The 12,588-nt window shown below is 37.5% G+C and overlaps 1 protein-coding gene across 2 annotated transcripts in view; it reads right to left on the reverse strand.

Annotated features, from left to right (window-relative positions):
- Positions 1-11,289, reverse strand: part of riox2 (ribosomal oxygenase 2) — a 30,477-nt gene extending 19,188 nt beyond the window's left edge. For both annotated transcript variants that reach the window (XM_040151264.1, XM_040151265.1), the window contains exons 1-5: positions 11,196-11,289; positions 9,016-9,463; positions 6,546-6,665; positions 4,263-4,391; positions 2,950-3,053 (exon numbers count right to left, since the gene is read on the reverse strand). In XM_040151264.1, coding sequence (XP_040007198.1) covers positions 2,950-3,053; positions 4,263-4,391; positions 6,546-6,665; positions 9,016-9,456 — 794 coding nt within the window. In that variant the 5' untranslated portion in view covers positions 9,457-9,463; positions 11,196-11,289. The remainder of the gene's footprint in view (positions 1-2,949; positions 3,054-4,262; positions 4,392-6,545; positions 6,666-9,015; positions 9,464-11,195) is intronic.
- Positions 11,290-12,588: the final 1,299 nt, after the last annotated feature.

Raw genomic sequence — 12,588 nt, forward strand, 5'->3', positions numbered from 1 at the left:
CCCACTGGCTTTTCCTACTTTCTTCTTCTGCAGTGGCCTTCAAGGGCTTGCAGTTGATTTGTCCACAGCTCCCACTACATTGTCTGAGAGCAATAGCAACTCCTGCACGGATGAGAGCATGACTCGCACAAGTAGATACACAATAATTGTTGCGGATAGTTTGCACAAATCCGCAGAAGAGATGGCACAAAGGTAGAGAGACTTTTTCCTGTGGCAGTCTAACAAACGTCCAGCGCTATTTACGTAGCGGTGCTAGATCCATTCTTTGCCCTAACAGTGCCAGGATCAGTTGGTTATCTTACTGTTAAAAAGGTGACTGCTCAGTGTGTTGGTATTTGCGTTTTATTATGTGTTTATAACACTATGTAAAATAGAAGTTGTCTGTCCGCTCAGTGTTGTTAATACAATATTTCTTCATCCAAAATACAGTCACAAGTGGAGGCTTATTTGGGTAGTTACATTATTAGACATTATTCATGTTGATAAATCAGATTCCAAACCAACAAAGTAAAAATCATCTGCTTTAGTGATTGATTGCCAAGTATCCAAACTCAATCTGCATCATAGTACTGATAAGTGAGCTATCAGAGCTGTTTATACCACAACAGTCAGCTACTGCGGTTAATGTATTGGTGTCAGGTCATTTGACCATCAAAAATGTGGACATATATTCCCAAGTTTGAGAAAAGTACAATACAATACAATACATCTGTGTGAAACAATCAGGACCTCGACTTTTGACTTGTATTTAGCTATTATAGTCAGCAATAGCAAACAGAAGTTAAAAGAGAAACCCAAGGATGGAAAATCCAAAAAATCAACAGGCCACATAAGGTCAATAGTACCATGCGACATCACTGCTGGCTGCGGTCACAATGCAACAGACCACACATTACCATACCCAGCTTTGATGTTCGATGTGATGTCAGAAGTTTAAGAGACTTATACTTTTGTGTGCAAAAAGTTACAAATTACAAATTTTTTTGAGTTTTGAGGTGAAAAGAAGTAAGGACAACATCTTCTGATTATTCAGTTCTTACAATATTAATGCACTGTTACAATTTATTTCCCGAAATTAAAAAAATAAATTAACAGTGGCATGTTCAAAAGCATGGGCAATCAACTTCTTGTAAAACACTCAATAACTTATTTCTGTAACTTGTTGGGACTTGTAAGGCAGGTCAAGAATTGTCATTAGGAATTGTCAAATGATAATTCCAGAGCTCATAAATGTCTGACTCTTCAAACCTTGTGGTAACACTCAGCAACCAGGGGCTCCTCTAAGCAACTGAGGATTTGAAAATGAAACTACTTGATACCTACAGACCAGAGGAGGCTATAATTACCACTGTCTAAAATTTCATTAAGAAATGGCAGTTAAGGGTAGTTAAGGGAAGTCAAGACAAGATCTGGATGACCAGGAACATTTTCAGATAAAACTGCACGTCTGCTTGGCAGAAAGGCAAACCAAAACTCCCATATGACTGTAAAGGAGCTGCAGGAAGGTTTAGCTGACACGGGTGGTGGGGCACCGCTCCACTGTGCACAAACTACATGGAAGAGTCATCAGAAGGAAACTATACCTGTGACCTCATCACAAAAGGCAGTGTCTTTAAGTATGTAAAGCAATTTGGAAAACAAGTGCTGTGGACAGATGAAATTAAAACTGGGATCACCAAAGGTGTGTTCGGAGAAAAAATGAGCAGCATTTCATGAAAATAAAAACCTTGCCAACTGTTAAGCATGGGGGTGGAAATATTGTGCTTTGGGGTTTTTCAGTGCCAGGCAGTGGCACAGGCACGGATAGAGTTGCATTGCACACATGGAATGGATTCCTCTAAATATTACAAAATTCTGGATGAAAATGCCCTGCAGTCAGTCAAGAAACTAAAACTGAAAAGAGGCTGGCTTCTACAACATGATAGTGATCCAAAGTAAAATTCAAAATCCACCGTGAACTACTTCAAGAAACATAAGCTGAAGCCTTTGGAACACCCCTCTCAGGCCCCTGACTTCAACATCATTGAAAATCTGGGGGTATCTTAAACATGCTGTGCATGCAAGACAGCCAAAAATATCTCAGAAGTTGAAGTGATCTACCGGGAAGAGTGATTAGAAATTAGCTATGACATATGGCAAAGGGGAGTAAAGGTGACTTGGCCTGAAATGTAAATATAAGACTCATGACCTGACCAGTAAGCTATCAAATATGCTCCGAGCTGCAATACAGGAAAAGACTATATGGGCACATGACAAGAAATTAAATATATGACAAAAAAAAAAAAAAATAGATAAACTCAGATTGCGTAGGCAAAATCACAGTACACAATTACATTAAATTATTTCCACTCGTGTTTGTTTTCTTTTGCTCAAACCAACTTGATGGTACAGACGCACACTCATACCTCTCAAAAATCATGAATAATATTAAACACAGCTGGCACAGTGCTGAAATTAATTATTTAAATCTTCTAACACAGCACTGGGATTTACTGTTGACTGACCGTGATTCAGTTTATACAGTGAAATCATTCCCAGAATAGCAGCAGACTAGCAAATTTTCATTTATTTATGGATTGGTGTGTATTGATTTTACAGTCCAGGAAAGACTCCTCTGTTGTATTGATCTTAGTTTGCAAATTCAAAGCAGACAACATCTTTTCAAACTGGGAGCAAAGAGCTAAGTCACGTCTGACGGAAAAACTATGCCTGTATTTCAATTAATACAGATGTCTCAACAGGTTGCGTAACAGGACGCATTTCATTTGCACTATAATCATCAAATCATATTTTTAAGTCTTTTTTCTTTTGTTTTAGACAAATGATTAGAATGATTGTGGGTAATGCCAAAACATAGATGACGTACACTCAATACTGAGAGCACAATAAACACCTCCTGTGTAGACGCAACATTTAAGTGCGAGCTACAGAGAAGAGAAGCTCCCTTACATTCTCTGGTAGGTGCTGAGAGTCAAGTGAGTGGAGTGGTCCACTCCTGCTGGAGTGCTGGCTTGATGGATGGTTCCTCTGGGGAAGTACAGAAGATCTCCAGCCTGTGAGGAGAGAATTATGACTAAATCATACAGAAAACATATAACTCTAATCTATATACGAAAAACTGATGTTTAGCAAGATATTTGGCTCATCTTTTGTTGACAGCTTTGCGTATGAAAATTAAAGGATAACTAACTAACACAATTTTTCCAAGTCTGTCTTAAAAATATACTCGCATGCTATGTACATTGAAACAGTCATTGCTGTATTTGTTCCTCTTGTCCATTCTGGTCATGATGAGTTCCTTTCAATGTAAGGCACGTTGGACAAAATCTACAGTCCTTGTTCTGTGTAAAAATGCATTCTAAAGTTAAGCCAATGCTCATGTGAAACTTTAGCAGTCTAATTTATGGATATCATCCCAAATTCGTCTGGTTGTTTCCATAGTATTTCCCTACTGAGCTCCCTTAGAGAGATAGTAACACAAAGAAGAAATGTTGTGCTAAAAGGAAAGTAACTTTGGAAAATACCCATGTGATTTGACTAATACTCAAGTGATATAAGAAAGTCAAATTGCTGAAGTTTCCTTATAGCTTTGGCTAAACATCCTGTCTCCTATTTCTCTCTCTCTTGATTTTTCAACTGTACTGTGTTATACTGACCTGGTATTTCTATTATGTTGTCTTGTTTAACAGCACCACAAACTACATCATCAAAACTTATAAAGTTTAAAAACTACCTCTCTAAGACAGTTTCCACAAAAACTGAATATTTTAACCTTCACGATTGCACATACACACACAAACAAGCAGCATTTGAAGACAGCTGCAATAAAGGCCTGGCAAAGAATCTCAAGGTAAGGAAACTCAGCATTTGGTGATGTCCATGGATTCAAGACTTCTGGTAGTCATTGACAGCAAATGATTTTCATCCTTCATCTGTGAAAAATAATTCTGATATTTATAATTATTTTAGTTTGTCCAATTACTTTTGAGTCTCTTAAAATGGAGGGACTATATATAAAAATGGCTGTAATTCCTAAACAGTTAATTCGACATCATTGTTAGACCCCCTTGAATTAAAGCTGAAACCCTACACTTCAATCACATCTTCATGGCTTTGTTTCAAAATCCATTGTGGTGTTGTACAGAGGCAGAAATCAATTTAAAAAAAGTGTCACTTTCCAAATACTTATGTACCAGACAGACAGACAAACAGACAGACAATAAAGGGCCCCCTGAGGTAGCTTTCAGTTAGGGGAGCTGTACCTTGAGTATAATATTGTGGGTTGGGCTGCCAATCCTTTCCTCTAATTCCACACTGTAGTCTGCTGCCAGCGGAACAGTAGGACTGTAGAGAAGCCACTGTTTCTGTCCCTCCAACTGCAGAATGAATACCTGGGCAAAGAGGACCATCAGCATAAGTAAAAAAAAAAATGCAATAAGGCCTCCATCTTGGTATGCAGGCTTTCTTCATGGCACTAAAGCTCCTGAGCTTAGAAACTCTGAGAAACTAAAACTGACTGAATGATTGAAGCGAGCATAGAGGAGCAGCAATTTCATGAAAGTTCTTTCACATTTGAAACATGTTATACATTTCTGAAAGCTCAATATCTTTAAACTTTTCTAAAATGTTGAGCTGATTATGTTGTGGAAAGAGACCAGGTACATTTACTCTAGAAACTGTACAACCAGCCAAAAACAGCTCATCTCCATCCATTTTTCATTTCTCTTACCACCTAGGTTTATGAGCCTTCTCGTTCACTACAATCTAGAAATAAGTGATGAATATTCATACCGTCAATGCGAGGCAGGAAATGTCGATCTCAAACTCTTCTCCTGTGTTCCCTGACTAGTCTAATGAATTACCAAACTTGATTCAGTCAGTAGAATCCCACTCTGTCTTCAAAATGAGTTGAATACCTACCTTTTCTGAGAGTTCTTAGTGACAGACTGTAGAGCCTGGGTGGCTACATGATCAATTTAGGTGTATACAGTCCAATCAGTGAGGTATCTCCTGATTTTCATACCCTTTCACCGCACATTTCATCAAATATCGACATTCTGCTAGAGATCTGAAGTTGTGGGCGATTGAAGTTATCACTTCCTCAAGCAGAGGAAATATTCAGATACCTTAACGTTTTGCAATCTTTGAGATTTCATTTTTGATGGATAAAATTGCCTTTTTTACCGATCAATCTACCCTCAATAACTCATAATTACAAAGCAAAAACATGTTTTTATAAATTTTTTCAAATTTATTAAAAACCAAAAACTGAAATTTCATAATTTCAAACCCTTAATTCAGTACTTTGTAGAAGCCCCTCTGGCAGCAATTACAAAACTGAGTCTTCTTGGACAAGTCTCTACAAACTTTGCGCTCCTGGATTTGGGCAGTTTATCCCATTCTTCCTGGCAGATCCTCTGAAGGTTCGTCAGATTGGATGGGAAGCGTCTTTTACTCAAAATGGCCTCCAGCTAGCCACTCTTCTATAAAGGCCTGATTGATGGAGTGCTGCTGAGATAGCCATCCTTCTGGCATGCAATTTGGAGTGCTAGAGCAAAAGGTCTAAATACTTTTGCCATTGAGAGATTTAAATTTTTGATTCACAATAAATGTGCAAAAAAATTCTAAAAAAAACATTTTTTACTTTGTCATTATGAGTGTAGATTGATGAGCAAAAATGGCAATTTTATCCATTTAAAATTAAATCTAAAACAATAAAATGTGCAGAAAGTGAAAGGAATCTCAATACTTTCCTAAACCACTGTAGTTTTATATATTGTAACTTATTTTCATATTTGTCTTATTCTTGGCTTATTCATGTTTTGTGGTATTTCTGTATATGGCTTTGTATACTGTTCTGGTGTTTAATATATCACTAAGTTGGAAGGCAACATGTCAAACTCATTATCAATAACACCAACATCCCAATAGTGTATTAACATGGTAAGCATGACCCCCTCCATATTTTTTGACAGCTACAGTAGTTGATAGCTACTTTGCAAAATAAGATTTTAATGATCTATAATGCATACACACTCAGCTGGCAGTTTATTAGGAATACCTAGTTAAAACTACTGCAGTCTAATACAACGGTCCTTCAAGAAATCCTCTTTCTTGCAGGTTTGTTCAGCTTTTGTTGAAACTGTGGTAAAGATGAGCTGATTCAACTATATGATCATTTTGCAGAATGAGGTTTGTGGTTCTGTTGAACTGCACTGTGTAATCTTGACAGGTATTCCTATTATTTTCAAAAAAATGAGGGTAGGCTAAACAACAGACACACCTCATGGTATAATACACTACAGTTCAACAGCAACACAAATTGCAAATGACAGTTGAATTAACAACTCTTTAACATAGTTTCGACAATAACTTAAAAAAAATGATAACCTTAAGGAAGGTAGGTTTTATTGCAGGACTGTTGTATTAGACTGCATTCATTTGAGCTAGGTGTTCCTAATAAACTAAGTGAGTGTAAAATACGCATTGATCATAGTTGCGACTCTGACTGCTGAATGAGTTTAGTCAGGGATTCATTACTGTACCTCAACATCATCATAGTGAACTGGAAGGCCCTGGGACTTCTGTGGTGTGATGTAGACGTTAGAGCCCACCAAAGCTCCAAAGAAACACTCCAGCTTCTCCTGGATCCTCCACAACTCATCCTAAAATCGCACAAGAAAAACTACATGACCTGCTTCTGACAAACCTTCATTCAAGTATCTGATCGGAAACTTGTGGAGAAAAAAAAAAAAAAACTTGAGGAAAAAAAAAACCTTTCAAAGATTTTCATCACACTTTCTCAGTTTATTTGATTAATTGATCTTATAAGGAAGTCATCACTCGTTTGCTGGAGGTTGGGACATCACAGAGATCTTTTGAAATGTGCCACAGATTTTTTAAAATCAGATTCAAAATCTTATTTTGCCGCAAAATTCTTGGATAGCTTATTCTCAGTGAAAAAAATAATGACACATTTACAAAGCTTTTGCTGTTTTTGTTAAGTGAAAAAAGGGTTTTGAAAATTATGTTTATACTACAAACACAGAGTGCCAAATACATATTGGTACAGTTAGGTACAGATGTATTTAGCCTCAATAATCTGGAACCACCAGGTCTCTTCCTAAAGTTGTCCATCCAGTTTATTTGTTGTATGCTTTAATTTCAGAAACACTGAGACACCGAATTATGTCATTTTAAATAAAAGCTTCAAAAACTGTAGAAAAAGTGTTCTAAAACCTTGGACTGGTAGTGTATACACAAATACTGCATGTCTGCTATACCAATATGACTGCTGAAACTCATCATTTTGGTGCTCTATCATAACATTTAGAACGATTTCAAGTGGCACATAAAACTCACCTTGAGTTGTTGCTGCTGTTGTTTCACTTAATCTAAAATGGTTACACAAGAAATCCAGTGTAGTGCATGCATTGCATTAAATTTTTTTGGCCACTCAGGGACAGTGGAACTTGAAAACAAACTGAAAAAGGCTGCTAAGCCAATTACATAACTGTTGATGTTATTTTAAAAAAGTTGTTGGATTAAATATTATTTCAATAATGAGTTTAAACATGTATTGGAAAATGTCAAAGTTTTGAAATTATATATTTTGTCTTTATTTCTGCCTGATGATTATTTATTTCATAATGTCTTATTTATTTATTTATTCATTATTCACTTTGGGTTTGCCACAGGCCTCCATTTCCTTTGTGCAATGCATTGTGGGAAAATAGTTTACATCGACAGTACAATCAAATATCAGATGGTTTTTAGTCTGCATACTAATATTTTTAAGTATGCTCAAGTTGGTTAAATCAGTTTTCAAGAGAGAACACACTGCATACACAAAACCTTTTTAAAATGAGTGTATACTATAAGACTGGGACAGAGCTAAGGCCTGACATATTATCACTTTTTAAAGTCATTATGGCGAACATGTTAGCAAACAGTTGTCTTTAACTGCTAAATGTCCACTATGTTCAGCTGCAGGTCTCTAACTGTGTCTGTCAGCTTTCTTAGTGCTGAGCCGGTAGTGTTCAGGGGGTCAGTGGGGTTTGGGAATATTTTTTTAACCAAACCACTGACCTGCACACTGACTGGGGTGGGACCATGGGTGGAGAAAGAGGCGCGGGGGGGGGGTCACTCTTAAAAGGCAAATGCACCTACACTATGAAAATAAAAATGTATAACTGCAAGCATGTACCCACACTCATAAACTACCCTACACAGAATGGGGATAAAATATATACTATATAAAGAAAATATTATACTTTGTGTTGCAGATTATCATTGAAAAAAGGATAAGGTTACTTTATTTTATCATTTAGACAGATATAAAGTTGTGGTTTTTTTTTTTTTAATTATCCAGTGTAGTAGAACAGAATACCATGCATAAAAACTGTTGTTCTTTGCTGTCCACACCAAAGTTTTTCTCTGGTAATTATGCCTGACCTGCAGCCCTGATCAGACTGACTCACTAGTTAGAGTTCTAGGGATGGCAATGTTTGTCCATCCAAACATATCTCCATCCACCAAATATCTCAGTAATGAGGTATTTTTTATCTTTGTTGAACCTCAGACCTTTTCTCTAGCACCAGCAACAGACATTTACTGTGTTGACTGATACTGTATGACTCTGCAATACTGAATGTATTTAAATGAAAGTTTATACAAGCATTCATTTTCTGCTCGGAATCAATTTTAATATATTTGGTGATCCTGTTAGTTTTTCTTAAAGCTTTATCATATGGGAAAAAATTACAGTTTCCAATAATTTGGGCACTTTGTCTAAATATTATGCCAAAATGTAAGCGAGTTTGTCACTATGTTTGACCCACTTCACATTACACAGTCAGCTGACTCGTTGTTAACATAAAAATATTAATTAGGTGCAACTTTATGAAATACAGTGTAAATAATTAACTGATAGATGGATTGACATTAGCAGTAACCATAATTTGGCCCAAAGGCAACAAAAAGTCACAATTTTGTCTTTGTTGGCAGCCCTCTCACCTTGAACCTCTGCGGCTGGTGGAATTGGATGGTGGCCTTATTCTGAACCAAGTACTTAGTGAGAACACTACTCTTAACTTGCCCTTCCTTGTTGAGCACTTCTTTCTTGCCATTGATGCAGCGAACAACGTTGATGTCCCTGTAGTAATTCAGACCCTGAGAACACAAGCTTTGCAGGTCAGACAGCTGAAACAAAGACTGATAGTAGGAGGCTGTGCTGGAGTCAGACCTCTGCAGATGGAGAGGTTTCTTCTCCCAGAACTCCCTGAAGAACTGCTCTGTCCCCATGGGCTGGATGAGGCTCTCAAACAAGCTGACTGGGCTGTGGAAGCACAGAGGCATTGAAGTGTCACTGTGCTTTACCCTGCTCTGTTTAGGAGGGCGCTGCTCATCATCACTGCTCCGTCTCTTTACATTCTTTGCTTTGCTTTTCTTTGGCATTTTTAATCTGAGGAAAAATTCAAAGAATACCATCAGTGTAGTGCTGAAACTAAATCGGACTGAATCTCAAAAGTACTGGAGAAATGTTGTTACTGAATTTATTACCACTATGACGTAATGGTTTCACTGCGTCTAAATGACCTCAAACCTACTTTCGCATTTCTGTACTGCATTTTCATGTTAGTTATTGGCCGACAAAGTCCGTCCAAAGTCTGAGACCACGTTCCCATTCACTTGACTGGGTGATATAAGCTTTTCTTGAGCTAACTCATGTTTATCACTGAATGAGCGCAGTTGTTCTTCAATAAAAACAGGTCTACAGGGCTAACAAGGTATGGACGAAATTGGTGCTATTTGGTCAGTAGATCAGGTGTAAACAAATTTGTTATACATATTCAGAAACTAGCTCATCTCTATATAGTTGTGGAACACTGGGCCCCAAGGGGGTGCCAAAGCTTTAAAAAGATTAATGTCTCATAATTACCTGCAGGGTTTTTTTTTCTGAAATTAATATAAAATGATCCATGGTCATGTCTCAGCATGTGAAATTTGGTTTCAATTCTATCAGAGTGGGTGGGGTTTATAAGCAAGTAATCAAAAAAAAAACTAGCAATACAACAAAAAATTGTGAAAAACCACCACCAGAGGGTTGTTAAGACTTGATTCATTCTCAACTCAACTCATTCTCAATTCGATGACCTACTGATCACCACCACAGTAACTCTCAGTGTTTTACAGCTCATTAGGTTATTCATTCTCTTTCACTTCATTGCAATGTTTTACTGATTGTATGTAGAATTAACTCAATGTTTAGTGCCCACTGCTGTCAATGTATATTGTCTTGTCCTTATGGTCTAGTGATGTGGACATATGATCTATAATAGCAAGGTCACTGGTTCCCAAAACATTTTAGGACAGGCTACCCCCCAAATACTTGTATCTTCCGGTGGTACAAAGGACAAGTCACCTTCCCAACACGCTTCATAACTCTGTAAGGACCTGTAAATCCAGGCCCCAAATGGTCACATAGCTAGGCCTGTGGCCAAGGGGTTCATTGCAGTGCAAATTTACCAAAATTAATTTTCAAGAGGAGATTCCACACCAAGACATGTCACTCTCTTAGACAGCTAAGAGAAGGAGAGGTAATGAAGGGGCTTCATCACACCCACCCCCAGGGGGCTGAAGTGTATTTACAATGTTATTTTTACTGTCATGTTAGACCCATCTCTCCTGGTCCCTTTTACCTGTGATATCTTTTGTTTCAATTATTCGAGCAGTGTGAGCTTCAGATGGTTACCTATAATATTATGTATAGTGTCCGGTAGTAATGTGTCTGCATTGAGCAGTTATGTCAGAAGGTTTGGACCGGATTGAGACAGCCTGACTAGAATGCACAAAATTCAAGTGCAGCTTTCAACCAACTGTGGCACTTGAAAAGTGTGGTTTTATCATGACAGATAACTTTGTGCTTTCCAAGTCGTCATCTTGATGACAGGGAAGTTTATATCGTTGTTAAACAGTATTTCGCCTTGGAAATAATTTAATTTATTTATTTATTTAACAATGTTGTCCCCGTGCGCGGTCCCGCAAAGGATCTGCAGTTCATGGCAGACAGACAGGCAGTCAGAATTCTGAATTATATCTGAAGCAACCTGGTTCACATACACTGTTATGTTTATGTGAAAGTTTAGCATGGCGCTATCAAGTAACAATCGCAGTAACTCTATATACTGACTCACCTAACCAGCAACGTCTGAGATGAGACCTTTACCGTCCCACGTGAGTCGAGTTGTGTTGCGATAAAATATGTCCGACAGGAAACTCCTTGTAATGTCGTCACAGCATAAAAACTTTGGGTCCCTTGGATTGAGGACCGGTGTTGTTATAACATAATCTGTGACCATCAAAAAGTGTGTGCGTTGGTGGCATTGCTGCATGGTTGTTACTTTGTCTAAGTAGATTTAAGATGCTGCATATTTTAGTTCAGTTGCCAGGCACTGTATGGTCACTGATTGCCTTAGTCAGAAACTGGGACCTTCATTGATATGTGCTTCTGTTGACCCCTGATAGTCGTGTATGTGTATATGTATAGTTGTGTGCGTGCTCACAATTTCACAATTTTTCATGTCTGTCTTAAAACAATCAGGTATCCATATGGACATTAAAACGGGTTTTGCTTGCTTTAATCATCCCTCCTGTTCATACTCTCACAAGTGTATTTAAAAGTCTATCTCAAGCTAATAAGAAGCTTCACCTTACCAAATTAGTTAAATCAAGTGGATATCCTCCAAACTGGATATCCACCATAGCCTTTTTAGTACAAAAGTCCATCTTTTTTGTTATTATCCATTCCCTGCAACTCAACAGGGAAACACATCTGGGGAAACAGAGTGGATTTTGTACCAGAAAGGTTCTACCTTTGGAAGATACCCACTTAATTCTACAAACTCAGACTCCTGAAACCTCATATAAGATTTGAATAAACTTTGAAAAAAATTTGTGCACAAAATGAGGACTGTGTATTTTTTCTCCTATCACTTCCATTGAAAACACATATGGAAGGGATCTTTATTTGCCAATATGAACAGGAGGAATGATTGCAGCAAGCAAAACCTCTTTCACTGATCATATGGGAACCTGTATATTATGGAAGTGAAAATTTGTCTTAAAATATGGTCAAATCTTCATCTAAGTTACAGTAATGAATAAACACAACATATTTTAACCAATAAGACTTGTTGTTGTTGGTCCAAAAGTCTGAGACCACTTACCCATTCATGAGAAACTGGTCCCAGACTGTTGGACTCCCACTGAGTAAACATAAAGTATTTTACAGGCCATTTACAGTGCTCGCATGTATACTGCTGTTATACAGGTGTTTCTATTTCAATACAAATAGCAAATTCAGTGAGTTATTATCACTGGTATTCCTAAATTGCTCAAATTTTGAGCAATTTAGGTGTATTAATATTAATTTAACTGTATTAATGACATAACATCTAGAATCAGTACTAGTTGCAGGTTATGTGGCCTCTGTGTTGAAGTTTATTTATAATCAGCAAACAAGCTACCTGCCCCCTTTAACAAACACACGCTTAACAAGTTAACAGTTTCTACTTTCTGTCCTTGAAC

Source organism: Xiphias gladius, chromosome 17 (genome assembly GCF_016859285.1).
Source record: "Xiphias gladius isolate SHS-SW01 ecotype Sanya breed wild chromosome 17, ASM1685928v1, whole genome shotgun sequence".
Taxonomy (NCBI): domain Eukaryota; kingdom Metazoa; phylum Chordata; class Actinopteri; order Istiophoriformes; family Xiphiidae; genus Xiphias; species Xiphias gladius.